This window comes from Gadus chalcogrammus, chromosome 13 (assembly GCF_026213295.1).
Source record: "Gadus chalcogrammus isolate NIFS_2021 chromosome 13, NIFS_Gcha_1.0, whole genome shotgun sequence".
NCBI lineage: Eukaryota > Metazoa > Chordata > Actinopteri > Gadiformes > Gadidae > Gadus > Gadus chalcogrammus.
In genome coordinates this window covers 10,563,991-10,591,658 of record NC_079424.1, presented here as the reverse complement: position 1 = coordinate 10,591,658, position 27,668 = coordinate 10,563,991, and the positions used below count along the sequence as shown (strand labels likewise).

Below are 27,668 nucleotides of genomic sequence, written 5' to 3'. Positions count from 1 at the left end.
TTTCCAACACATAACGGCAGAGCAGTTTCTCCTCTATTCCATTATTCTAGTCCACTCTGTCGTGTCCACCCAGCCTGACGTCGTCCGGCCGCTAGATGTCGTCTAGTCCCTAGATACCGAACCGGACAACTGGTTGTGTTCACTTGTTGGAGGGTCCAGATGGGGGCGAGCTTTGTGTCTGTGACCGATCTGTCTCACGCTTATTGAGCTGGGAACTTGAAAACTTAACAGCAGGCAGTTGTGGGGAAAGCTGGGATTTCGGTAACCTCAGCTATAGAAACGTGTCTTTAGTTGCCCTGCAGCTGTGAATCACATCAGCACGCAAGCCGTTTCTGCTGGACGGGCTTTTGGCACGATTTCCGGATACCATGGATGATTTAGGTAAGCCCGCTTGACGTAATAATGCTACAACTATCAATGGGGTTGTTCTGCTAAAACATCAACACGGTCATGCTATGTTGACATGGTACTCTTTCTCTGGCTTCTACTGTGAGCTCAGTGTTGCGTTAAGTGAACTGATCGAGGGGACCATGGGTTAAGCACAACGTGGGACTGTGCAGGAGCATTAGGCGACAACCAGCACAAGGCTAATTAAAACAACAGCAGGGTTGCTTGGAGCGATTATGAGTTCTACACAGATGTACATAATCGATGTTATGTGCTGGTGTGTTCTGTTGCCTCTGCATAGTGTCGATTTTAACCTTGTGTCGACTAGGCGATCGTGTGTGTGTGTGTGTGTGTGTGTGTGTGTGTGTGTGTGTGTGTGTGTGTGTGTGTGTGTGTGTGTGTGTGTGTGTGTGTGTGTGTGTGTGTGTGTGTGTGTGTGTGTGTGTGAGACAACATATTCACCGACTCTACACAAGTAGGACAACATGTTTTACTCTTTCCCCTGATTTACCAATAGCCCAACCCGACAGATACATTCTTCATTTGGTTGACGCATGAAATGACATGTACCTGCAGAACTGAGGCTATTTAAAAGTCTTAAAAGCAACTTCAAATAGGCAGCGGACCTTCATGCAGCCTTGCCACACAAATCAAAGAAATCCCGTCCAGATGCTGAAATGTTACATCGGTAAGCCATTATCAGTCAGCCAAATGGAACCTTTGAATGGGCCTGGTCTCAGCTGACCTTAGAATGTAAATTCACATACCGCTTCATTTTCACTTCCCCAGTGGGTGGATGTATTATCTGACGGAGAACGGCTGTGTTTCCACTATGTAGCATTTAAATTGATGGCTTGTTTGGTAAGAGTACTGACTCACTTTAGAGTGCAGGGAGGGAACCTTTACACAGAAAGAACAGGTTGACCAATCATCACCAAAATGGAGCCTGATTAATTGTTAACGAAACATTCATATTTTTCTCTTTCTCATTTCATTATTTTATTGTCGTGCCCATTCCCTGGTGAGGGCTGCGTTTTTGAACTTCTTGCTGGTGTAAGCGCCAGAGACTTGGCCAGGAATATTGGTCATTCTATATGCAGTGAATATTTAAGGACCTTTCTCAGCTTACATGGGCAAAGGGCTTCCCTTAAAGTAGCCTCCTAAAATAAGACTTGCTCAACCTGGTATAATTTCAATTTAGGGGAGGTGACACACACACACACACACACACACACACACACACACACACACACACACACACACACACACACACACACACACACACACACACACACACACACACACACACACACACACACACACACACACACACACACACACACACACACCAAATCGCAAGATTTAGAGACTTGTGAAAATGTGTTTGTTTGGGTTTTCCCCAACAAGGACATGCTTGTCTGTACTTTTGGAATGTCAGGTAGCTGGGAGAGAATGTGGCCTGCTCTGGAAGGACATAGAGGAAGACGTGGGGGGGAGGAGCCATGGGTGTTTGAAGTGAGGGAGCATTGGGAGGCTCCTCACATCAGGCCAAGCTTGTGGGTATTTATAGTGGCTTGACTCTGGGTCCTCAGGTCTCCAGGGCTGATCGAGCAGCACCTGGGAACTTCCCATTGGTCTCTCTCTCACGCTCTCGCTCTGAGAGAGTCAGTTCGTTCCTCCAGATGGTCGACTGACTGACCGGAATATTAATGTATTTTTTTAAGAATATATGTTGGTATGGTAATGGTCTGGTGATGGGTGGGTGTCACGACTCCATCCCATCCACATGCAGGGCTTGTCGAGCCTCGGTCCCACTCCTCCATCCTTCCTCATCCACCACCAGCTCTGCCTCACCCTCTTCCTCCCCTCCCTCCCTCTCTCCCACTCCTTCTCCATTCCTGTGGTGAGCCACATGGGAGTCCGAGGCTGTGATCTATCGGCGGCTGGGAGCGGTGCAGGGTAGGCTGCACGGCTGATTATCTGAGCCCTGCGTACGGCCAGAGCGCTCTGTTATGACATACGGCTTTCATTAGCCGCCGCCAGATGTACCCTATAGAGTTGGTTGTCGTCGTTGTTGTTGTGACTTGACACACGCAAACAGACGCAGGCACACACACACACACACAGACGGAGACACACACACAGCCCCTCAGCCATGTCCACCAGCTCCTCCTTCAACTGCTCTGGTTCTGCACCAACCAGACATGCATGTCAAAATAGTCTCTCACACACACACACACACACACACACACACACACACACACACACACACACACACACACACACACACACACACACACACACACACACACACACACACACACACACACACACACACACACACACACACACACTCTGTTCTCTCTTTGAATCTTCTCATGTACCACTGCAGTTCTCCACCCTCTCCGCCTCATCACCTCCCCGCCCCACTTGGAAGGCAGTCCATTGTGGGTTGACTTAAGTAGCCTCGTCAGCGGTCTGAAGTGATCTCTCAGAGCCCTTGGCCTTGTTTAGCGGGGCCGCTGAAGTGGCTTTGTTTGAAGTGTCACTCATCGAGTGTGAGCTGAGCGGTGGGGGGGGCGGTGATCGCTTCATTAGTGCAGCAGAACTGAGACCTGATTTGTGCCAACATGCAAACCCTTCTGAGTTATTTAATACGGGGAGTATATTGAAACAGTACAAAATGTAAAGCGCTAATGATACTTGACACGCACACTTGACTAAGAATGCTGTTTGATCGTATACCACGAGATGCACAACCGGCAAAGTATTCCATCTGTTATGGGCATCACGTAGATGTGTGTATGTTGAGGAGAGGATGGACCAGGTTGTCATATTGCATCTGGCTATGCTCTCGCAGCGGATGGTAAAGATTCAGAGATGAGATTCCCCCCCCCCCCCCGCCCTCCCGCTATGTCTGCCGGCCTCTCACTCGATGATGCTCTACATTATTATCAGCATCTTCAGAGCTCTCTCCCTCTTTATAGCATGCACCATGCAACATGCCAGACTCTCAGAAGACTATTTATTAACAAATATACCATGGATGCTGTGATGTAATTGTATCATAAATTTTTTTTTCCACATTTATATGCTAGAAGTTACTGTAATCATATTTGCCTATAGATACATTAATCAATAAGTAATCCTGCAAGAGTCATCTATCCTCCAGTCTTTCGTCTCTCCATCTGTCCATGTTTAGCGTCAGAACATGATGTTGGCCATTTGAAACATATGGTACAACACACGCACGCACGAACGGCCATGTTATGCATGCTCCTCCAGCTCTCAGTCTGCTGGTGTGGACGGTTTGTTCTCTGAAGGGGACGCTGACTAAGCAGCCACAGCTTTGCACTCAGCCAACAACCGTATTGACCAGTAGCATCCAAGACTGCATAGCCAACAATTCCCGCATCGCTACAATGTAAAGCATTGTATCTAGCGCCGCCACGGCTGAACACAGTTGAGTGTATGTGTTCATAATGACGTGCTGATGTAATCCTCTCCAGCCGCTGGGCTGCTGTTGTAGTCGGGATGTCATGAAAACACAACCCCCGGTCCTACCAAGATTAATAATGATGAAAAAATGAGGCTGAAATTTGAAATGGACAGTTGAGCTCAAAGCAAGCAGAACACGGCCCTGCCACCACCTAGGTCAGGGCACATTGTTTATGCCTCCTTTGTTAAAATGTGCACTAATGGTACTAATTCTAACTTGACACTTTCGATTTACAAGTGTCCACCAAACGGCACGTATTTCAGTTGAATTATTCAGCAGTGGAGAAACCGAAAAACAACTGAAAAAACAGAAGTTCTTGACAACATTGAAACCAGATAGTTAGGTGCCACAATAGAGATCCGGATATGAATTTCCACAGCTGCTGCTGTCTCATCAGGTGGTAGCAACACTCATGTTTTCTTCCTCATCAAGAGATGACTTCCCTTATTTTGAAGGCAAATCATATCTGCTCAACGCTGCCGTACTGTAGCAGAATGTTCCGGAGCGTGATCTACAGCTGGAAACTGTGATCCTTTACAGTCAGTCTGTTGTTTGCCTGGCTACTAGGACACGGGCAACAGTGACTTGTCACAGTGGCTCACTCGAAGGATAGGTAGCTGAGGACTGTTGAGACGGATTGCATATTCTCTTTTAGTTTGGGACGAAGGACCATGACATTTAGCAATATGGCTTTCGATAGCAGCAAGGCATTTCTTGGAATAGGCCTTGCAGATGGTGGTCAGCCTTTGTATATTTGATCCTGATTGGTCAATAAAGTTCCACCTTCCAAGGGTTATTTTTCAATAACGTGACACATCTGCCCTTATCTTTTCCCAAGCAATGTGCTTCAGTCCAACATTATTAACAGTGGTCAAAAATAACTATCGACCAGATGTTTCCTTGACGATGCAAAACAAAATCTCAAAGAAATACTGAGGAATATTGATTCCAGCTGATAAAAACTTTATAGATGAAAGTAATATCTAACCATTGTGGGAACCTATAAACTTATCCTTTATTGGAATAATGTACGTCGGCTGGTTTTGTTACCAAAAGTCCTTACATATCCTGGGTATGGGAGAAGTTCAATCAAGCGGCATTCGAATAATGTTTGTTTCCGTATTCGATCTTGTATGCCCATTCCATTCAATGTATTTTCAAGCTTTGATTGTAACTGTTGCATCAGATATGGGCTTGCAAAAGATAAAATGTCATCGGCATATAGTTTTGTAAAGTCAACATTGTAAAACCCTGACCATTATGAAAAAATAAAAATATATTGACACGCACACACACTCACACACTCTCTAATCCAATATATCGCCCTGTCTGATAGTTCACATAACACACTGCTGTAATTAAACCTGATGGTCATTTGAATGTTATGATCATTGTAGTCCCAACAACCACCCAGCTTCATCCATGAGTGGTTGATCTATCCGCAGAGAAGTGGCTTATTAGGCCATTGCAGATACGCATCCATTTCCTATATCACAATGGCCTTAAATGTCACAAAAGCACTGGAACCAAGGACCTGTTTTCCTCTTCATAATAAAAAGATGGGTCATATTTGGATGCATGGGCAAAATTAGCTTTCGACCTTTCAACGTCCAGCCGTTTTGTTGACGGATCGAGTTCCCCAGCCTGAATTCCTCACTGTGCAGGGATTCTTATCGTGGTGCTTCATTTGACGTTGATTGACAGCTCGTTTGATAATATGCAGTTGGCCCTGTGGCCAGGCACAAAACAGAAACGGGTGTAGACGGCACCGCGGCTAGGTGCTGGAGCTCTGGAGGGGGCTGGCTGAAATGGCAAAACATGCATAATCTCCCGTGGTTCAGTGTGTTGAAATCATTGTCCCTTGCTGTCATGGTGTTTTTATATCACTGATGGAACTAAGTGCATCGTTAACTTCCTGTATCGGATTTGCTTTTGCTTTGCCTGCGATATTCTCAGATCCATTGCCAATGCCTTCCTGCTTTGACTCCAGAGCTGCTGGAGGATGTTTTTTCAGGCCTTTTGTGAGGCTGACATCACAGGGCAGCGTGTAGGCCGGTGGGTCAGTGCCAACTTGCCTGTCCGTTTGCTTTGGTAGAGGCATTAATAGGGAGTAACAGGCCCTCTTTTATCAAGTTATCGACCCACTGGGGTTATAAAACAATGTGCCTTGACACAATGAAGCCCTTTTAATTAGTGTGTGTGTGTGTGTGTGTCTGTCACACAATGACATCTGGGCTCCCATTCAGTGAGTAACTCATTAAAGATGATTCTGGATTCAAACAGCTTGGGCTCAAAGACATCATAAGCGATGCTAGCTCCAGATCACTCCTCTGCTCCATGCTAATGATTCAGGGTTACACACGCATCGCACACACATTCCCTCTCATGCTAGAGCAGCCCTGGTGGTTTTTCATCAGTGATTTGGCTGGCGGAATGCAGTGTGCTGCGTTCCAGGCCCCCCCAACTCCTCCTCCTCCACCGCCTCACCCTCCTTCTCCTCCATCCATCCTCTGTTATCTCCATGCCAGAGGGGGACAAAGACCAGCTTGTCTCTGGTCCTGTGACCCACGTTGACCCACAGTGAGTGGGCCCAAGGCTAGAGAACCAGCATTACCCGCCATACACTGGATTTACTCAATTTCCACATGTTTTACTAAGGGTTCAATTCAGTTTCTAAATGTTTTCATATGCTTTTTTTGTATTGCTACCAAGGCGCATGATGAAAAGGGCATTTTTATAAACGTATGCCATGCCATGATACCGGGAAACCTCAAAATAAGCCTCTGTGTGTATCATTACCCCAACACCTTTAACAAATGATGCTTAATGCGGAAGTTTGCACTTTGCTACAGTTGAATGTGGTTATTGTTTTCTTTGAAACAAAGGTGTTGGGTGCAGCATGAGATAACCACAGGCGGAAAGCCCCTGGGCTAAGTGTTACCTCTATTTCTCTAAGCCGTTTAACAAACTGATGTGCAATTCAAATAGTGGTGAATAGCCGGGGGGAGGGTGGTGTATGTGGTAAAGAACATAGACGAGTTTGTCTTAGAGATATGTACAGGCCTCTCAAAGTATTTGACCAAATTAAAACAGATTAATCTTCAATCCGGAACCAACACAATTGTAGTCCGATTTACAAAGACAATGAAACCATATCTGTTGGTGTACATGTATTAGACACCGGGCCAGGAGGTTGTTGTAAAGAGATTATGTTTGTACAAATTGATACAGGCAGCAGTAAATGCATGAGTTGCCCGGAGACGGTTGCTGTGATGGGCAGCCACTGGGTCCCTGATTTAAGGTCCGGGTCATAAAAGGTTCCTGCAGCACAAATGGCTTTTATTGAGTAGCTTTCGTTAAGGTTGTGTTACTCTGATTGGTCAATTCATTGGAGGGGCCCTGAACGTTCCCCTTGGCTGGAGGTTGGCTCTCTGTGATTGGTTATCATGGACAGCCACCAATGCCAAGGACAAGATATTATCCCCTCTCTGGGTCTCCATCAGTCCGTTCATTGCAGATCCAGTAAGATATCAAAGAACTAGATAGTTATGGAGGCTGACGGTCCTGAACTAATTCGAGCGTACGCAGAACTAGTTGAGCGCATACTCTTTTGAATATGAATCACGATCTTTTTAGCTTAGAAATGATATCACGATTCTCTGCCACGATTTTTTTCTAACGAAATGTAATTTTTATTGCACACATGAACCATGAAAAAAAAAAAAAGGCAGTGCCAAACATAGTTGTTTGGCACCTCTAGCACGTTGCGTTTCATATGGCCCTTTATAACTGATCAAAGTGCAGTATAAAAAACGGATTGATCTATTTTGTACATCTAGCAGCACATTGTCTTTAATTGCTGACCTTTTATAGCTTCTGAACCAACTCCACACACCTGTAAATGAAGGCTTAAAAATAAAAAAAACTGATTTATAACGATTTATCATGCAGGCTTAATTGGGAATCAGAAGAGTGGAATACAGTTGCCCTATGTGCATTCATCTTGCTTTGCTGTTTCATAAGCCAGAGAAGCGGAAACATTTCCATATTAATGGCGTCCATAGAGCTTCTTATTGATCCAAGCTCGCTTTATGTATGGACAACACAATAGTGACCATTGCATACCCAACAGCCCTGCCAGACACTCCAAGCCTGCTGGGTGGTCTTGGCTCTCCTACAGTCATCAGACCTATAGTCTATACATCATCCTCCTAATACCCTATGTGTGCGAGCAAAGGGTCAGGGTAACCAAGGTATTAATAGAAGGCTGGAAGATTTCAGCGTATCCTTGGAATGTCTGGCCTAAGTTAAGTACACAGGGCACCTGTGTGTCGGGTGCCGTTCCTGTGTGTGTGTGTGTGTGTGTGTGTGTGTGTGTGTGTGTGTGTGTGTGTGTGTGTGTGTGTGTGTGTGTGTGTGTGTGTGTGTGTGTGTGTGTGTGTGTGTGTGTGTGTGTGTGTGTGTGTTGCTATGGGGAGTCTATGATGGAGTCAGTTCTTTGCTAGACCAGGCGTGAGGTGTTGCATGAGTGTTTCTGAAACAGCTGGAGCCACTGGAGCACACTGAACAAGCTCTGACCTTCTGACGGGTAGCCTCGAAACGGAGAGCCCTGTCTGTTGGTGTGTTTGTTAAAGTAGGACATACTGTATGTTTAGTAGTAGAACATGCATAGTTGTAAATAGTTGTCTTCTGTATGCAACGAGGATGGCAGCAGGGGTGGTGTCACACGGTTTGTTTCTGGGATTGGATGTAGGTTGATCCCCTTCTCTCTAGTGGAAATCAACGTTTGTTGATAAAGCCCCTTGGAAAACTAAAAAGGAAACGAGAGGTTCCAGACGAACACACATTGGTGAATTAGCATTGCAATTTGTGTGTGTGCGTGCGTGTGCGTGCGTGTGTGTGTGCTGATTTGAGTATTTCCTGAGGCTTGGTTCCACGGCCATCCATCACGCTCTGTCAGGGTCACTCACTGGCTAGCCCTCCCACAATATTGTTATACCAGAATATGTTATACCAGAAATGACAATGTGTCATTTAGATTGCCTGCGCACCTAGTTGATGCACTCCTCCTGTTTCTATCCAACAGCTGTGCTGGCCAAAATGTTTGTCCATTACAGGAGAAGAGTCCATATTGGATCACGTCAGTTTGTTGTGTGGGAACTGAACAGAGCTCCTCCAATAAATGGCGCCTTTGGCTATTCTTTCACCTGGCCTATAGTGTGTGTGTGTGTGTGTGTGTGTGTGTGTGTGTGTGTGTGTGTGTGTGTGTGTGTGTGTGTGTGTGTGTGTGTGTGTGTGTGTGTGTGTGTGTGTGTGTGTGTGTGTGTGTGTGTGTGTGTGTGTGTGTGTGTGTGTGTGTGTGCGTGCGTGCGTGCGTGCGTGCGTGCGTGCGTGCGTGCGTGCGTGCGTGCGTGCGTGCGTGCGTGCGTGCGTGCGTGCGTGCGTGCGTGCGTGCGTGCGTGCGTGCGTGCGTGCGTGCGTGCGTGCGTGCGTGCGTGCGTGCGTGCGTGCGTGCGTGCGTGCGTGCGTGCGTGCGTGCGTGCGTGCGTGCGTGCGTGCGTGCGTGCGTGCGTGCGTGCGTGCGTGCGTGCGTGCGTGCGTGCGTGCGTGCGTGCGCGCCTCTTATTAATTTGTATTTCTTCATATATTATAGATGTGATTCCAGGTTGAGGCATGTCAGGAATTTGAGTCTGCCATGTTCATCTTGATTAAAGGAAGGAACTACAGTAAGGAAGGGGGGAAGGTAGGAAAGGACAGATGTTATAGCAAAGGATGGAAGGAAGGAAGGGTAGACGGTAAAGGGTGGATGGAAGGAAGGAAGGAAGGAAGGGAAGGGTAGACGGTAAAGGAATGAAGGAGTAGACGAATAAACAAGGAAGGTAGCTTGGGGCTCACGGATGGCATTTGGTTTTTAATTGAACGTTTGTGTTTGGCTTCTGTTCGACATTAAGCACGGCGTACGATGATGGGCTTTTCATTGAGCTGCTATGACATTTACCGTGTGTGATAACGGAGCATACGAAAGCTTCCCTCACGGTCTGCCATAAACCTGAAATGCTGCAACATCTCCACCTGCAGGATATGAAAGGCTGTGATTCCCACTGGAGATGCCTTCAACACAGATCAGTAGTATATCTGTGGTCTTGCTCGTGGTGTGTTCCCAGAAACGAAGTGCGACCGCTCGGCTCTTGGCAGCTGATGCGAGAGGAGGACGGCGTTGTTGTTGATTCACTCTGCACCCCACCGTCTGCTGGTCAGCAGTGTTAGTGAGCGACTCAGGAAAAGTGTCATAAAGTGAGGAGACGGGCAGGCAGGATATCCTGCCAGAGATAATGGAAACTATGGGCTCTGTGGAGGGGCCTTATGTAGATGGTATCATCCGCGCAGTCCGAAAATCCCTGTACTACTATATCGGTTCCTGTTTTTCATGTATGAGTCTGTGTTATTCTGCACAGAAGTCTGCTCTGGAAATGATGCATGATGATGAAGCCGCTTCTCGCCACATGATCCCCTTTTTTAGAAATGGCCGTCAACCGCAAAATGACTGCATACACTTTTTTTTGGCCCCCGCCGTTCACAGCACACATCAGTGCATCATATGAATATCGATCCCGGTAGATGCTTTTACCTTTTTCGTCCTCAACCATTTCACCGAACATCCTTCAAAACCTATCCATTTTTTTTAAAATATATTTTTGCTTCCCACACTCTCTCATGCTCTCTGTCTCTCTCTCGCTCTCTCTGATGAGCACCGCGGAGGGCAGTGCTTGTGTAATTAAAAGGCTCACCATTCATCTGGGAGAAGGAGCTTCTCCTTAATCTATGTCGACCCATATATTTCAGACACTTGGGGACTCGCCTGCACCATGTGCATACTTCCCTTCTTTTTTTTTACCCATCCATCTCTTCCCCCACACACTCCTCTGTGCTTATTAATCAGCGTGTCTTCTCTGCTGTCCCATATGTATGTATGCTTAGACTGCGGTGCGTAATGCCAGAGCGCTCTGAACTCGACAGCGCTTTGAGTTTTTGACAGGGGACGACTGTCTAACAGGAAAACTTTGGCACCGGCTGAAATGAGTGTGAATGCAAAATAAATAGTTTGAACCTTGCCCGCTTCAGAGGATTTTGTGGATTAAGGGTGCATAACGCACAGTGTGTCTGGGAGAACTAGTAGCTGTGCTTCATGGTTGCGGTTCACACATTTCCTCTTCAATAGGAAGGATTGCACCACTGGGATTTCACCCTTTTTGAGCAGCGAAGATCTGTCTCTGAGGCCCGTCTCGTATAGCACAGCGCTTCCAAGCCTGAAGATAATTGGTTACCGTCAAAGGCTTCTTCCTCCCTATACAAAGAGAGAGCGACCAGGTTTTCCTTTTTTTTGTTATTTAAGACTTTCAAAGTTGGAGATTTATAAACCTTGAATATCTTCTGCATCTTTTAAGTCACAAGATAAGCGCCCCTCTCTAATTTAGGAAATCTCCAACAGTATACATGAAGTTATTCTCGTCCCAGGGCTTTTATCTCTCAGGTTGGTTTGGTTTGCAGCCCGTCTCTTCCTGTTGGGGCCTGACTGCGGCTGGCTCCAGATGTCTTGTACTTGTGGACCGTGCTATGGCATGTTCCCCCAGGCATGGGGTGTCTGCAGCACAACCCACACACCAGTCATCACACGCTCTGTGCACATTATAGAGCCTTACACTCGTGGATGCACCAGCCGCAGTATGACTATCTTGCTACATCTCTCCTTCCTAAATGATGATGCCTCAAACTCATTATTTTTGTTGGAGCATGCCATTGTTTTGCTTTAGAACAAAAGATATTTTCTATGGCCTTGAGATCACTAATGATATGAGACCAATGGATTGGGTCACGTTGTGATTGATCCCCTGAGGTGGTAGAATGCGGTCTGCATCGATCCAAAACAATCTTGTGTGGAATATTTAACTACAAACTCCAAAGCACTGGCAATGTCTGATCTTTCTGTGTGCTTTTGTACAGGGACCCCCAGTGACCACACACACACACGCACGCGCACACGCACACACGCGTGCCACTGCATCACGTGAGCCCAAACCCTGTTACTTGGCTGCAAAAGTGTAAACAGTGGGCAGCAATGAATCATAATGGAATGTGTCTGGTCCGTTGTGTCCATGTGGAGTAGGAGGCCTCCTCTGTGGAACCCTGCCTGGTCGCTGGCATGCTAGCCACGGTCAGGCTGAGTGTGGCCAAAAGGATCCGGTGTTGATCGAGCTCTGCCCCGTCTCCTCTCTGTCTGGTGACGAGTGAGCGTTGCCCCTTAGTGATGCTGTCGTCAGGTCAAGATGTTCACTATTATTATTTTGCGCTAAATATGCGGAATATTTCCAGTGACCTAAGGTTCATCTTGGATACGAATATCCTCAATTCAAACCGGATGGAGTTGATAATGAAATATGAAAGACGTGGTCAATTTTACTGAAAGCCTGCATGGGATTTGAGTATGAAAGGGCAGCTGGTTATCTATTTATTATTGATACTGGTTCTAGCCTAGTCCTTCCACTCCCTTCTTGTGTTTGAACCGGTTGATAAGAACTCCTGTTAAGTCTGTTCGTTCCCCTCCCTTGTTTCACAACCATTGGCTGTGTTGCGTGGCGTAGCCTTAGGGAATGGTGTGTGTGTGTGTGTGTGTGTGTGTGTGTGTGTGTGTGTGTGTGTGTGTGTGTGTGTGTGTGTGTGTGTGTGTGTGTGTGTGTGTGTGTGTGTGTGTGTGTGTGTGTGTGTGTGTGTGTGTGGTGAAGCATAACTCCACCTAGGGTTTCAGGCTGACAGGCTTGTGCCAGCATAGCAGTGGGAGGAGGCGTAGCAGCAGGTAAACATAACCCAAGCCCTGTTCCCCTCTGCCCAACTCCCTCTCCCTCTCCCTGGTCTCACCTCTCCCCTCCCTGTGCCTCACGCCCCACTGCTGAGGCCGGTAGAGCTAAGAAAGGCAGTTCCGGCCTGGCAGGGAGTCACTGTGGGCTGCCCTTCTTCCTTCTCCTTATCTCTCCTGTGTGGGTAGCCGAGCTGTGGTCTTTTCCTAAGGTACGTTTCATCTTCAAATCTTTAAAATCTGCTGCCCTCTCTCTCTCTCTCCCTCGCTCCATCTCAGTGCTCTTTGAAGTTCGGAGTGTGTGTTTGTATGTGTGAGTTAAAAGTACTGTACCTAGACTTTTTTTTTCATGGTTGGGTTGGTTCAAATTCTTAATAAGTTGACGTAGAAAAGTAACCAAATGTTGTGCTTGGGAAGTTGGCATATCTTCTTTATGGCTCTTTCTCATTGAAGATACAACTTTGAAATGATGTGTTGTGCTTGCAAGAGACGTACGCACTAATTAGGCTTTACAATACGCCTCTCAGAATAGGTTGTAGTGTTAAACATTGTGTGTGCGTCTACATTGTGAGACTGTCAGGAGGTCATAAATGGTACCTAAATTGCTCCAGCGCCGCATTGCTTTGACGTTTGTAGATACTTAATTTGGGTGCTTTATTGTTTTATGGCTAGTGACATTCTGACAGAGTAACCGAACACTGGTGCGGGCTTGTTGAGTGAGCTAAAATAGGCCTGCAGGGCACAGTAATACGGCCTGGGCCCTTCACTAAATCCACAGTAATGTCGTAAGTGTCTCTTCCTACCTACTCGTTAGACCTGCACAATCACAGTTTGGTGTCCCTGCACTCTGCGTGTATGGTACAGGCGTTTAACACGAACTGAAAGTCATGACTGAGTCAGGGGGTGTGTGTGTGTGTGTGTGTGTGTGTGTGTGTGTGTGTGTGTGTGTGTGTGTGTGTGTGTGTGTGTGTGTGTGTGTGTGTGTGTGTGTGTGTGTGTGTGTGTGTGTGTGTGTGTGTGTGTGTGTGAGTCTGCTGTTGGCCCACTAGGGTCAATGAGTAACCAGAGGAGTGGCCCAGACACCTCTTATGATTCAGGCGGTTTCAACTCTTCCACCACCCTCCAGTGAAGTCACTCTTCTTGTGTGACCTTTTTGGAAGGCGCTGGCGACTATCTTTCTTTTGATGGTATACACAACACCAAAGAGAGCCTCGAAAAATATCAACAACAATCGGTGTGTTTGCTGTTATCTTCCGTAGATGCGCTGTTGGCGGACCTGGAGTCCACAACATCACACATCTCCAAGAGTCCGCTCTTCCTGCTCGACGACCCGGCCTACTCTCTGCCCATTGGTCAGTCGCACCAGCAGGACCTCGTCTCCCCGCCCCCGGGTCCACCTGACCAGACCATCAACGGACTAGACGACACCCAGGTGAGTCCGTGTGAAGACGAGACGTCGAGCCGGACGGAAAACCGGACGTTAAACGATAGCAGTTGTAGTCGTAGCGTTGGCTTTTGACAGCTGTGAACGTAGGTAGAGTAAGTTGTTTTTAGTAAGGTCGCCATATGGATGGTGGTCCTACATTGTGAGTAATGTACCTGCTGCGCTCCTCAGTCTTTCAGCTCTGCCCAACGGAGTACTTGGTCCACAGAGGGGGGCAGTCCCGACCCGGCCCCCACAGAGGAGGAGCACGTCTACAGGTAGGACGTCGGTGTTATCCAAGAAACCAAGGAAATGACTCGCTTGTTGAGGCATACACTTTATTTTGGCACCGCTGTGATGTCTTGGTATACCAGCCAGTAGCAGTTGACAGACGCAAAGAATCAATATCAATAACAATATAATAAACAAAACGAAATGTGAGCGAAAATATTCTCTGTTGATTGTCTCAACAGTTTCCCGAACAAACAGAAAAACAGTGACTCTTCAACCGCCGCCATGAACTCTTCTCTGGGCAGCAACCTGTCCGAGCTGGACCGTCTGCTGCTGGAGCTCAACGCAGTCCAGGACAACAGCCCCTGCTTCCCCACAGAAGGTTCATTTACCTTCTGTATATATACACCAGACTTTGATGTCTTGACGCTAAATCCTCCATATGTGGATCATGTGCACGGGATTAGCTTGTTGATAGCATTCCATTGCGCACATCTGGTTTGGCAATGCTTTGATGATTTGATATTTCATAAAGTACAGCTGATGCTAATTAAAAGATCAGTCTTTGGTCCCAAATAATGGTCAAAATAATTCAACAATTTGTGGTCATATTAATTAACCGAGGGCTTCTAATGATGGACATGAGCAGACTATTTATCCCTGGACTGTGTGCATCGCAGGCCTATAGGCATCTGAGAAATCAGGCCACCATTGGGATGCACACGTCCTTTGTTCATTCCAAACACGCATTGGACCCAGGCAGATGATCCACATGGTTTGGTTTTCTGTCCACAGAGGACGCCGCACCCCCGCTGCCGTCCAACAGCATACACCACTATGTCCATGAGAACGGAGTGTCGCCTCTCACGAGCCACAACCCTCCCCCTGCTGTCTTGGAGAAGCCCAAACGCAGCCTGGCCACCCGGGGAATAGAGGACGTACGGCCCAGCGTGGAGAGCCTCCTGGATGAGCTGGAAAGCTCTGTGCCGATGCCCATGTAAGGAAATAATAATGAGGAGGATTGAGGATTGATGATGATCATACTGCTGCTGCAGGTTTCGTCGTGTCGATCTCTAGATGCTATTATCAATGGTTCTAGATGCTTGGTTGATCAAACGTTTTGGATGCTCGCTGGTTCAAAGGTTCAAGATGCAAGGAAGATCACAGGTTGTACATGCCTATATCGAAGGTTCTGGATGTAGCTGACGGGTCACTAGCTGTTAGTATCCAAGGTTCTAGATGTTGGGTGGATCAGAGGTTCTACTTGCTAGGTCACTAAAGCCTAGTAAAAAGGTTCTGGGTGCTAGGTCACGAGATGCCAGCGTCAAAGATTCATCATATCCCCCATCAGTTTTTCATCATTCTGCTTATTGATGGCATTCCATTGCACACATCTGGGCTGGCATTGAGTGATGATTGATAATGCAATCAAATGCAGAGGTTGTTAAGACGTTGACTTTAACCGATTTGGTGACTTGACTTGAGGCATGGGGCCAATACTACGGCTCACCACAGTGTGTCCACATGTCTCTCGTTAGCCCCGCCCCTCTCATGGTGTCCGAGGAGCCGTCCGACGGCCCGGAGACGGCCGCCCAGCAGCAGGCCAGGATGTCTGCGTCCTCCGCCACGCGGGAGCTGGACGAGCTGATGGCGTCGCTGTCTGACTTTAAGGTCCAAAGCAATGTGAGTATCGTTGAGAGGGGGGGGGTCGGGGTTTCATGTTGGGATGGAGCAGTGGATAGATTTTGATTTGGAAATGTAATGTCTGAATTTCTCAGTAGAAGGTTACTGCTGAGGAACACGTCTGGTGCTGTTTTGAATTGGTTATTCAGTTTTAATGATGTTTCAGTGCACCAATGGTTGGTTTTATTATCAAATATAGATGCATTATTTTTTTGGGAGGAAATTTCATTATCTTTGTAAGGCTTTCGTTCCCCTCCCTCGTTTCACAACCATTGGCTGTGTTGCTTGTAAAAGGTGGTGTAATGTAGATTGTGGTAAGCTTTGTGTTTTTCTCTCCCTAACTTGCCGATAACGCAGGCGAAGTAATTAGAACCTGTAGGTCAGTTATCTTAATCATTTAGTTTGCACAAAGGAGTATAATTAGGTATTACAGAATTAGGAATTAGTTGTGTATTTATTTCGTAATTCTACTAATCGAGAGCCGATAAAGTTTCGAAGGCAGCGTGCTAGTTTCTGTGCATGCATGTGGAACACCTTCACGGTTGACGCTTTCTTTTTCAATCCTTTTCCTCTGTTCTGTCTTTTCCTCTGTGTCCTATTTGTTTGTGTTGGTAAACACACCTGTTTTGGGGGGCTTAGTCGGGCTCTCAGTTGTCTGTGAATCTGGAGGGGGCAGATTCCTCATCACCAGCTGGCTGCCCCCCTACTGCCCCTACCCCATCGATAAACTCCTATGACGCTCAAGTGGACGTTCCCTCTCCCACCTGTGACATATCACCCTCCTCCACCCCATTCATGTTTGATCTCCATATAGATGAAGATCACTCCATTATAAGCGACGCTCCTTCATCGCCTACTACGACATCTACATCCGAAAGCCTTCAGTATTCCCAGACTCAACAGATAGACAGTTGTGGCGACGTTAGCCCCGAAGTCCCGCATAGCGTAACGGTCTCCAGTGCGATAAAGTCTCTAAATCAGGCCAGCGAGGTGAGACCTGCTCATGTGGCACCAGCTAAAACCCCCGCTATTAAAAGCTCAACGTCACCGTCTACGACCAAGAGCCCTAGTCCTGTTGCTAGCGGCCCGAGTCCACTCACTGTTGGCCAAACCCCTCGCGCCGGTCCTGCTCCCGGGGACCCTAGCGGTCAGGCAGAGGCTGCCAGGAGCCTCAGTCCAGTGCCACTCTCTAAAAGTCCAGAAGCTGAAGCTCATAGTTCCCTTGAAATCAAGAAGGTTGCTAGTCCAGTTCCGCCTCGCAAATGTGCAAGCCCCGTAACGATACCAAAGGTATTTGGTTCGGCTAAAACCCCTAGTCCTATGGCCGTTCCTAAAAACCTTGAGCCGATCCCGAGGGGCTCCAGTCCGGTGACCGTTCCTCGGCTCTCTAGCCCGATTCCAAAGTGCTCCAGTCCTTTCACAGTACCTAGGGTCTCAAGCCCCCTAACCGTCCCTCAAAGCCCGACGCCAGCCTTAGACACCGTCCCAACGTGTGCCAGTCCGCTCCCGGTTCAACGGATCGGCAGTCCGTTGGCGTCCTCGCTGTATCAGAGTGCAGCCGATAGGTGCCCCAGCCCGGCCACGGTCACCAAAATAACCTACACGGTTCCACATGCTAGCAGTCCCCGGGCCTCCCCCATCTCCCTCCCTGCCGTGTCCTCCAATAGCATGTCACCCCCCCATAAAGACCCTCCGGACAGGGACTACTCCTGGCCGTGCCGGGCTCCGTTATTGAACGACGCCCTGGACAAACTCTTGGCTCTGGGCCCGGGCGAGATGCACACGAGGGGGGGCTTCGACGACGGGTTCTCCGACCTCGGAGGGTACTCCACTCGAGGAGGGTCGATGCAAGGAGACGAGGATAGGCTGTGGGACGACGAGGAAGGGATTTACCCCAGTCTCAGCCGGGACGGGACCTTGACATCTATGACCGACTCCAGCTGGATGGATGAGTGTATGACCCCCTCTACCTGCCCCGGGACCCCAGACGTCATGCAGGAGCTGCCCTCGCAGCAGCCCTCCGCCGTCGAACGCTTATCCGCATCTGGACAAGTAGGACTCTCGCCTGGGGGCTCCCGCAATGAGATGCTGAAGCATGGCTGGAATGGCCTTCTTAAGATCCCATCTGGGCCTTTGATTATTAGGACGTTTGACCCTAGCCACGTGCTTGGCTCCATCAAAGATAGGCTGTATTTGAAATTATATACAAACCCCAACTACATGGTGGATATAAATGTAAATGTATAACGCTTTGGACAGGGGGAATTATTGTGATATCAGACCAACTCTTAAGTTCCAAAATTGCAGTCCTCATCATGAGAGTTTTTAGAATTGATTTACACAAGGGGGTGTGAATCCATAATACATTTATGTGATGTTACTGAGAGGAGAGGAACATTTTTATTGAGTTATTGCCAAGCCCTTCCCAAAGCCTTACTTCAAAGTCTCCCTCAACAGTATTACAGAAGGGTAAATATCATTAATATTGATGTGTGGCCAACGGATGATGATGACGGATACGTTTTTCAGCCTCATTGGGACAGTAGCTGAAAGAAACTTATTTCACCAGAGCAGGTCTTTTTTTAACACAAAAGTCACATACACACACGCAAAGCATCTTGATAAACAGTAACCGCGGTTCTTTTTTGAGGTGTGGTGCATGAAATGCTTCATCCCCCGTTACAACACTACAACATACCCGGAGGCACACGTCCACGCTGGTAAATAACAGGCTGACTCTTCCTGGCTTTGTGTTTGGGAAGCTTTGCTGAAGGTTTTCCGTGCACGCCTCCACTTGCTCCTGGTTGACATAGCTGTCTGAGTCATCATCATCAGGACCTGGCTTGCCGTCTTTGCACAACAGACGTGTACACTGTGTCCATTCATCAACTAGTCAATGATCCCTTGCCTCATGGCGCAGAAGGGTTTTTTAAAAAAGGCTCAGATGCTAGACGATGGCATGTTTGCTTCAAAGTGCGCTACACTCTGTGGACTGTTTGCATCTCCTGACTTGGTTTGGCACTGATCAATGAGTAGAGTGGGTTTGATATTTGAAGCTGTGCAGCATGGCTTGCCAAAAGACATTTCACCCGCTCCAATTTTTTTTTGCAACAAGGCTGCACTGGATAAAGAAGTGCTTTTGAAACACAAAATATACTCGACCGGAGCCAGTGCTTGTTGAAGCCATCCTGCTTGTGTGATAATTTTTTTTTTTTTTCTTAACTTCAACGTGTGCTTTGAGAAATAAAGCAACCCCCCAAACCCCCCACCCCACCGCCGTATCATTCACCCTCCAGCTCAAGGCGGTCATTCGCCGCACCAAAGAGACCACCAATGTGCACCCCATGTACCGAGAGGGGCTGCTGCGGCGCAAACTGGGCGCCGTCCTCGTCAACAAGAGCAACTCTCAGGACCGGCTCATCCAAGAGCTGCAGGGGAAGCTGGGCATCGGGAAGGCGGAGCGCCGGCGCAAGCAGCAGCCCGACGATTGGATGACGGAGGGGGTCATTGTCATGTCTAACCCTCAGCGCACGCGGGAAGAAGGCGGGGCTCCGACCGTGGATAAGGTAGAGGGGAGCGTCCGGGTCGATAGAACCAGACTGGTGTTAAAAAGACAGAGCTGGTACCAACGAGTGATTGGCACCGTATTAAGGGATAAGAGCTTTGAAGAATGACTAAAGCAGAGTGGGTTTAATCTACGCTTTTCCAACCCAGCTGCATTTGGACTTTGAGAAAGAATTTTGGAGTCAAATTAAAGCTATGAATAAGGCTTTGTTAACACTTTCACTTTTCTATTTCTTTCTAAATTTCGTTCATATTTGATCCTGTCCTTTTCCTCTGTTCTGTTCTTTTCTCGTTGCTCTCCTGTTTCCATCCTGCTTTGTTTCTCTCTCTCTCTCTGTCTCTCTGTCTCTTTCTCTCTCTCCTTCAGATCATCATTCCTCCCGTGTCCCCCGCCCCACAGAGAAAAGTCCTGCCCCCACCTCAGCCCAAAAGGCCTGCGCCCGTCCAGCAGGCCCCGCCTCCTCCTCTCCCGCCGCCCCCGCCCACCCCGCCTCCCCCCAGGGAGCCCACCCCACCACCTCCACCACCACCACCACCTCCGCCCCGGGAGCCTACCCCTCCCCCGGCCCCGCCCACTCCGCCCCCGGCCCCGCCCACTCCATCACCCAGCCCCCCGCCCCAGCCGGCCACGCCCCCTCCGCCCCCCAAGGTCTTGGTGTCCGTGAGCTGTCAGACAGAATACGACCCTGCCTTCCCACCGATGCAGGCACGGCAAAAGCACACATTCACCCCCCCCCACCCCCACCACTTTGCTTTGTTCACCCCTTTTCTATTTCAAACTCTCATTCTTCTGTCGGATTTTGATGTTTTTTCATTATTGAATGGTTTTATTCATCTGAATCCGCTGTGATTCAACAAAGGTTCTGCCTTCTGTGTGAAGTCACAGTTTTTGATTGTCTGTGCTTGAGATAAATCACAACAATTCCTCTCTAGCCCCCTGCTGTGGCGACACGTAGTCTAGTGTTTGCGTGAGACCCCCACTTAGTCCAGGTTACACGGCGCATGTAACACTACATTTAGGCATATCTGGTCCCTCTCGATCCCTCACCCACTCCCTCTCCTCCCTTCTAATGGCGCCAGGGCTCATGGTATCAGATAAGGGGGGAGAGGTGGTAGACTTTGAGGGCTTTACAGGGTTGGGATGGGATGGGGTAGTGCCCATGCTCCAGCCACTCTTTAACTGTCCTGCGCAGGAATGTGAAGCCCAAGGCCCAGCTGGACACCCAATCCGCCCCATGACAGCAAGGTTACCGCTACCGTTTTTAGCATCCCCCATAGGACTTCCGTCAACAGGCCCCATTAGGGTAAGGACCGGGGTGTCACTCTAGAATGCCGGTGTAGAATCGTTCTGTTTTTAGCTTGGCGAGGTATTCAGATGTACCCGGGTTAACGGCCTTGTTTTTGAAGATGCATTTCTTCAAGCGCTGACTGTCTGTCAGGTGTGTGTGTGTGTGTGTGTGTGTGTGTGTGTGTGTGTGTGTGTGTGTGTGTGTGTGTGTGTGTGTGTGTGTGTGTGTGTGTGTGTGTGTGTGTGTGTGTGTGTGTGTGTGTGTGGGGGGGCAGATGGATGATTCGGGAGAGAGGGGAGATTCCTAGGTTCCCCGTAATGAGACTTTTTGGTAGATTGTGAAGCTTTACCTTCACCATAAGCCAAAAGAAGATGGATATATATGTTTGCTCAATATATTTTGTAGTTCCTGAATCAGACATGGCTTCTTTGTAACTAGAAGCTTCTTTCTCAGTTTTGGCTATTGAACAGCTCTCCCTAAAGGAAGATGGTCCAGTCCCTATTGTCCGGGGGGGACTCTGTTCCACGGCAATCATGCAACACGATGTGTAATCTGGTTGCTTAGATGTATATGCAAAGTACCAACATGATCCGATTTCTATATCATGTTTGAGTTTATTGGCTTTACGGATGAGGGAAGAGCTGTGGAAAGACCTAGCCCCAAATATGTTTAAAAAAAGCCTTCAAATCAATGCACATTGAATCAACCACTTTTCTATTTCTATTGAAACGGTTCTCAAAACAACCAGAAAAATTATGATTTATTACTTTTTCATTGGGTGCCGCATATTTCAGATTCAGTCTCAGGGGAAGAGCTCTCCGACCGGCCCTCCGAAACAAGCCAACAAGCTTGACAACATGCTGGGCAGCCTGCAGTCGGACCTGAACAGGCTGGGAGTGCAGACCGTGGCCAAGGGGGTGTGTGGTGCCTGCAAGAAGCCCATCGTAGGCCAGGTAGGTGGATATACACCCCTCCAGATGAATACAGGTGCAGACAAAAGCCCACTGATAAACCCAAACACATAGTATATCAATTAAGTATCTTGGGTCCAATAATACACAGTTATTTAGAATATTAAAATATGAATTTGTCCGTGTTCTGCTTTGGGGTTGGATAGTTTTTGGGAAATCTTGCACCAGAGGGTGCTCCAGTAACTTGTCCTAGTTTACTAAGACATGCTGTGTTGGCCTGTGTCCTGCATATTTCCTGAGTGATTACCATTCGTTAAGGCCAAAGCCACTAAATAATAATGAATGAATAATGTATTGTCTCAAATTTTCCATATGTTTATCACTGGGATCATTTCTTATCCCAGTGATAAGATGTACAATCAATGTACAATCGATGTACAATCAATAATTTAAACTCAATGACGGGATAACTTTAATGAGAGATAGTAATATTTACAGCTCCTGGAAATTCCAAGTCGCCAACATTTCCTCTCCTATAGTTGGATTTCGAGGTCTTTGGAAATGTAAAATTGACTTTCCAATTGTAATCCCCACATAAAAACAAAGATTGCAGTCCTGTTCCGTGTATACAGATTTGTACACTGAACCCCCTCCCTCACCACAGTTGACCTGAATGTTGTCCTTGTCTTCACCAGGTGGTGACGGCTATGGGCCGCACGTGGCACCCTGAGCACTTTGTGTGCACCCACTGTCAGGACGAGATCGGCTCTAGAAACTTCTTTGAGCGAGATGGCCAGCCTTACTGTGAGAAGGACTACCACAACCTATTCTCCCCGCGCTGCCATTACTGCAATGGGCCCATACTTGACGTAAGAGATGTGGTTTTGCATGCAATGAAGGACATTTATGATGTGATTTTTATATTCATAAAACTGCCTAATTTATGGATATTAACATCCAACTGGCTCACGTATGGACCATCAAAATATTTTGGTTGTTAAAAGTGAAGGGGATTTTGGCAGATTAATGGTTGTTTTCTCCCTAACTTATGAGCTCATTCCTATTTAAACTTTGTAAGTGTAAAATACTTTGGTTAGGAAGTTCAATTGGACTTTGTTCGAGGGATTAGCCAACATGAGTCATTATTCTCACATATTTCCAGTAATATCAGACAGGCACAGCAACCCAGTCTAAATGCAGAGTAACTCACCCCCCAGTTAACTACTCAGGTTAGCACTAGCTTACAAGAGATCACAAACAAATGCTTTCAGCTTGAGTTATTTCCTAGAAAATACTTTTCTTCCTGGACTCGTTATTGTTTTGGCATCTAGGCCTACATTGTGTGTGTTTGTTGTTGTTCAAGGTACATGAGGAATGGTTTGAGGCCTGCAAAACATGAGCCAGCAGTGCACGCATCTGCCCATATCTCCTGAGAGCTTCTCCATAACTAGCCTGCCCTCTTCTGGTCGTAATTGATAGTTAAACTGAAAAAGAAGAAGTGAGAAGGAGTTAAGAAACCCCATTTTAATACAGGTTCAGTTTGAGTTTAGGTATTGGCCAGTGGGCAGCAAGTACTGAGTTGAAAACATGCAGATGACAATATTGTTTACATGTTAATATGGGAGACGGGACAGCTGCTTATGATGTTTGATGTTGTATGTTGATGTTTTGATGTTGCAGAAAGTAGTGACTGCTTTGGACAAGACCTGGCACCCAGAGCACTTCTTCTGCGCCCAATGCGGCGCCTTTTTCGGGCCTGAAGGTAAAATCCAGTCCTCCATGACGCCTACACTTCCGGATGCGGGCACCTAATACCTTAAAGTTATATTTATACAAAAATGGCAACAGAATCCTGTAGTAGTTCAGGAATTTAAAATCCCAGAATGCCTTTTGATTGCGCACTTAATCAATCTGAACAAAAATGTGTGTTTAGATTGACATTGTTTGCGCAGGTTAAAGCAGTGTTAAAAAGCGGGTCAGAGGAGTTGACATGTGACCTTTTCATCCAGGTTTCCATGAGAAGGATGGCAAGGCGTTCTGCAGGAAGGACTACTTTGACATGTTTGCTCCTAAATGCGGAGGCTGTGCTCGTGCCATCCTGGAGAACTACATCTCTGCCCTCAACTCTCTCTGGCACCCAGAATGCTTTGTCTGCAGGGTGAGTTCTTCAGTGGGCGGATGTTTTTAAATTATTCAAATATGTCTTTATTGTTATGTCTAAAACATGTCTTAAATGAGGGCCAAATGGCCAAGCAATAACTTGTAGTAAACTGCTAAAAAGGCAAGTACAGTGCCTGAACTGGTCTCTGCAATTACATTTATATATATCAACAAAATAAATCCTTTCTCAAAAGTCAAGTCAGCAGAATGTCCACCTATTCCTGTTTCTGTTGACTTTAAATTCATTTTGCAAACACCATTCATCCAAAGCAACCTATTCTGCGACCTTCAGAGGCAGGAAGGGCTTTGGCTGGGGAGTCCCCACTGCTTAACCACTGCCTTGTCCCAACCCTTCCGCAGGAGTGCTTCACTCCGTTCATCAACGGCAGCTTCTTCGAGCACGACGGCCAGCCGTACTGCGAGGGCCACTACCACGAGCGGCGCGGCTCCCTCTGCTCGGGCTGCCAGAAGCCCATCACCGGCCGCTGCATCACGGCCATGGCCAAGAAGTTCCACCCCGAACACTTTGTGTGTGCCTTCTGCCTGAAGCAGCTGAACAAGGGCACCTTCAAGGAGCAGAACGACAAGCCCTACTGCCAGGGCTGCTTCGTCAAACTCTTCAGCTAAAGCTGTTCCTGTTGGTGGAGGTCCCGGTGGGGAGGGGCTTGCACAAAGCGACCCACAGGAGGCCCCTGTGTGGGTTCATTCATTGGTTTCTTGTTTTCTAACTGCTGCATGCGTACCGTCTGTGCCCATCTATGTATTCACTGATGTGCGTGTCGTGTATGCGTGTGTGGGATACAGTGGAGAGGTGTCGATGATTTTAAAGGCTATTTCCATAGGGGATCACATCAGTAGAAGCCATGGGGGACGGCCTCGACATCAGCTGGTGAGGGGCCGTGTCATTTGCCTGATTATTCTTGGTGGTCATTCGACACTGACTAAAGGCAGATGTTTTCTAGAGATTTTAAGGATTTTTTTTTAATTGAATGCATGTATTTGTTGAGTATGGTTGCAACAAATGCAGTGATTAATACTTTCGCAGCGCGATGATTTGTAAATGTTATTTTTTAACCCTTTCCCCAGGGCAAGAACCCTTATCATGTGACCAGACCAGCTCAAAGTGGTTTTGTGATGGTTTGGGACAGCTGCTTGTCAATTGCATGGACCACAGGCTTGACCTCAGTAATTCTAAAACATGTAGATGGTTTTACATAACCGATACTTTGCCTATGCGTGTTGAGATAATGTATTCATGTATTTTTCTAATTATAAGATGGAGATTTGCAATATTGTGATACATAGAGAAACGTGTTTAAAAACATGCACACACTGGTTGGGGTCGTTTTATTTTTTTTAGATTTTTTCATCCAATTGCAGATTTCCTCCCAAGACCATCGAGGTGGATTTTGGTTTGATCAAACTATCAGGTCTTTTTATGGAACTAAACTATACATATTCTTTAGTCTCTTTAGTGTTAAAGGCCTTGTTTTTCATGTCACCCCTGTGTCTCTGTTGCTGTTTTCTACCAATGGGCATCAGAACTTTTACAAAATGTCCCACTTAAATTGCTTGCACCTTTAAACTGTGTGTGTGTGTGTGTGTGTGTTATCTTACGACCGATTTTCTATCAAATAAATGACGAAATTAGATCAAAATCTGTTATAAGTCAATACAAGTGTACGCTTATTAATGTTTCAATTTAGGTGCAACTTTGATACAAATAAGCCAAGTGGCTCAATATGGAAAAACTGAAATCATCTAAAAAAATATGAAAAGATATCCTTTGATTTACTGCTGCATATGTCCAAAATTGTTACCAAAGTGTCCAGTGATGTTAGGAATAAGCAGAATTTATCTAATGTTTTATGTTTGACTACTATGAACAAAACTCAGCACTGTTAGAATGTCATTGTCTTGATGACGTCAACCTGAGCTTGAGATGTGCATTGTGTTGAATGGCATGCTGCATTTCTAGGATCGATGAGCAGGATCCCGTCTGGCTGAGGGGTGGGGGTTCATCAGCACTTGCTGCCGGTTGCTATAACAATCAAAGAAAATGTGTAATACTCTTGGACATGCATAGTGTTGTGAAAATAACTTGTGTCATGGATAGAATTAAAATATATAAATATATTTTTCTCCAGGCTCCCAGGAATATGCAAAGAGCTGGCTCTATGGGCATATAATTCTAAACCAGCGATGGCTCTCGCCTAATAAATAACACCCACTTGTATTGGCTAGTGTTCAAGAGGAATTAAGAGGCCCTGCCCTGAATATTTAGGTTACAGGCTAATACCTTTTGAGATGAATACTAACCTCTTTGATTATAATGTTGTATTGGTTAGCTGCCTCTGTAATGGGTAAACAGGAATACCAGGGCCGTTGTCGTTAGTAAAGCAACCTGAGTATTGTTCAGTTTATTTGACAAGTGGCTTTTTACATGTTCAGTCTCTGAATGTAACCTTGATTACATTATTTGGTGATCTTTAACTTTTCACTGACGTTCATGCAGACTTTATTATCCAGATACATTTGTACGATTACGATACATGGTGTTTTTTTAAAACAATATAAATGATTGTGCCAATTTTTGTATGCCAATATAATGTCTTGTACACTGTGGAAATGTCAGTGTTTCTTCTGGTTGAGTCTTTATGGGTTAAACTCTAGAAAAAACAACAACGATTTGGTTAGTGCACTAATGCTGATTTCCAAATAGTCTTGCAAAACCATTACTGGACAATTTCCTAGACCCCACTAGGTAATATACTTTATATTGAGCCATATATATTTGATGTAGTTCTGTTATAGGCCTACCTTATATAACCACAAGCCCGGGGCTATGTGATATTAAACAGTTTCAATGTCTGAACTATGCCCCTAAGAAAATGAATTTCTGCTCATCTCTGTGGCAAGATTAGGGTTATGATTGCCTTATTGATCCAATGCTTTTGCTTCGAGTTCCCCCATGTTCATTGACAAATTAATGTGATATGTATCCTTTTTAAGTGCCACAATTACTTTTTCTGTTCATAAAGAGAACATTTCATAGCCTGGCAATGTGTTTGATTTCATGTGACAATAAAATGTTATTTCTGTAAGTAAGCCTTTTTTGTTATGTATTTTTCCTTTTTATTGTTCTATAATCCCAAAAACATGATCAATGTGCAATTCATGTTTGGGGGTTATTGTAATACTAAACCCACCGAGTAAAATAATATCGCTTTTAATGATGATAACAAGCCCATGGGTCTCTGGGGCCTGATGACGTTAGTATCCTGATCTTGTCATTAAGCGTTTGCAGCTGGCGGCTGATCTCGGCGATGCGAGGGGAATCATCCATAACCTCGATCCTCTGCATACTTCGAAAACGATGTAGGTCCAGGAAGTTTTTCTCTCCAATCTGCCAAATGCGCAGTTTAATGCTTTGCAGATTAGGAAAAAGCTTGAAAATCATACCAGTGTGGCAGTCTGAGGGCCATGGTTCTAGATGTAGGTGTAGTAGACCCTGGACCTTTGACGCTATGACTGCCAGGTCAGCTGAGGTCAACTGATTTACACGCATGGTCAGACTGGTCACCTTTGCGGGAATTGACCCGCCATACTCCCGAGAAGGGGGACCCCCTTTAATAACAAGGGTAGATAATTGAGGGACGTGGCTCAGCCA

General features: G+C 46.6%; 2 protein-coding genes across 2 annotated transcripts; both read left to right on the top strand.

The window, feature by feature from the left end:
- The first annotated feature begins 84 nt into the window (after positions 1-84).
- On the top strand, positions 85-27,440 carry pxna (paxillin a). Its single transcript, XM_056606656.1, has 11 exons — positions 85-381; positions 13,997-14,169; positions 14,353-14,438; positions 14,634-14,773; positions 15,187-15,388; positions 15,930-16,074; positions 21,722-21,880; positions 22,534-22,707; positions 23,519-23,600; positions 23,848-23,996; positions 24,359-27,440. Exons 1-11 carry the CDS (start codon positions 369-371, stop codon positions 24,623-24,625), a joined length of 1,590 nt encoding a protein of 529 aa, XP_056462631.1. The 5' UTR covers positions 85-368; the 3' UTR covers positions 24,626-27,440.
- Positions 16,105-19,812, top strand: LOC130402479 (mucin-2-like). The gene is made up of 2 exons (XM_056606655.1): positions 16,105-18,126; positions 19,371-19,812. Exons 1-2 carry the CDS (start codon positions 16,870-16,872, stop codon positions 19,746-19,748), a joined length of 1,635 nt encoding a protein of 544 aa, XP_056462630.1. The 5' UTR covers positions 16,105-16,869; the 3' UTR covers positions 19,749-19,812.
- Positions 27,441-27,668: the final 228 nt, after the last annotated feature.

Excerpts from the sequence above, each read along its gene's own strand:
- pxna (XM_056606656.1), top strand. Across the intron at positions 14,439-14,633 it reads GAGGAGGAGCACGTCTACAG|TTTCCCGAACAAACAGAAAA; the intron begins GTAGGACGTCGG and ends TTGTCTCAACAG. Across the intron at positions 16,075-21,721 it reads ACTTTAAGGTCCAAAGCAAT|ATTCAGTCTCAGGGGAAGAG; the intron begins GTGAGTATCGTT and ends CGCATATTTCAG.
- LOC130402479 (XM_056606655.1), top strand. The coding sequence starts at position 16,870 with ATGTTTGATCTCCATATAGATGAAGATCACTCCATTATAAGCGACGCT. Across the intron at positions 18,127-19,370 it reads GCTTATCCGCATCTGGACAA|CTCAAGGCGGTCATTCGCCG; the intron begins GTAGGACTCTCG and ends TTCACCCTCCAG.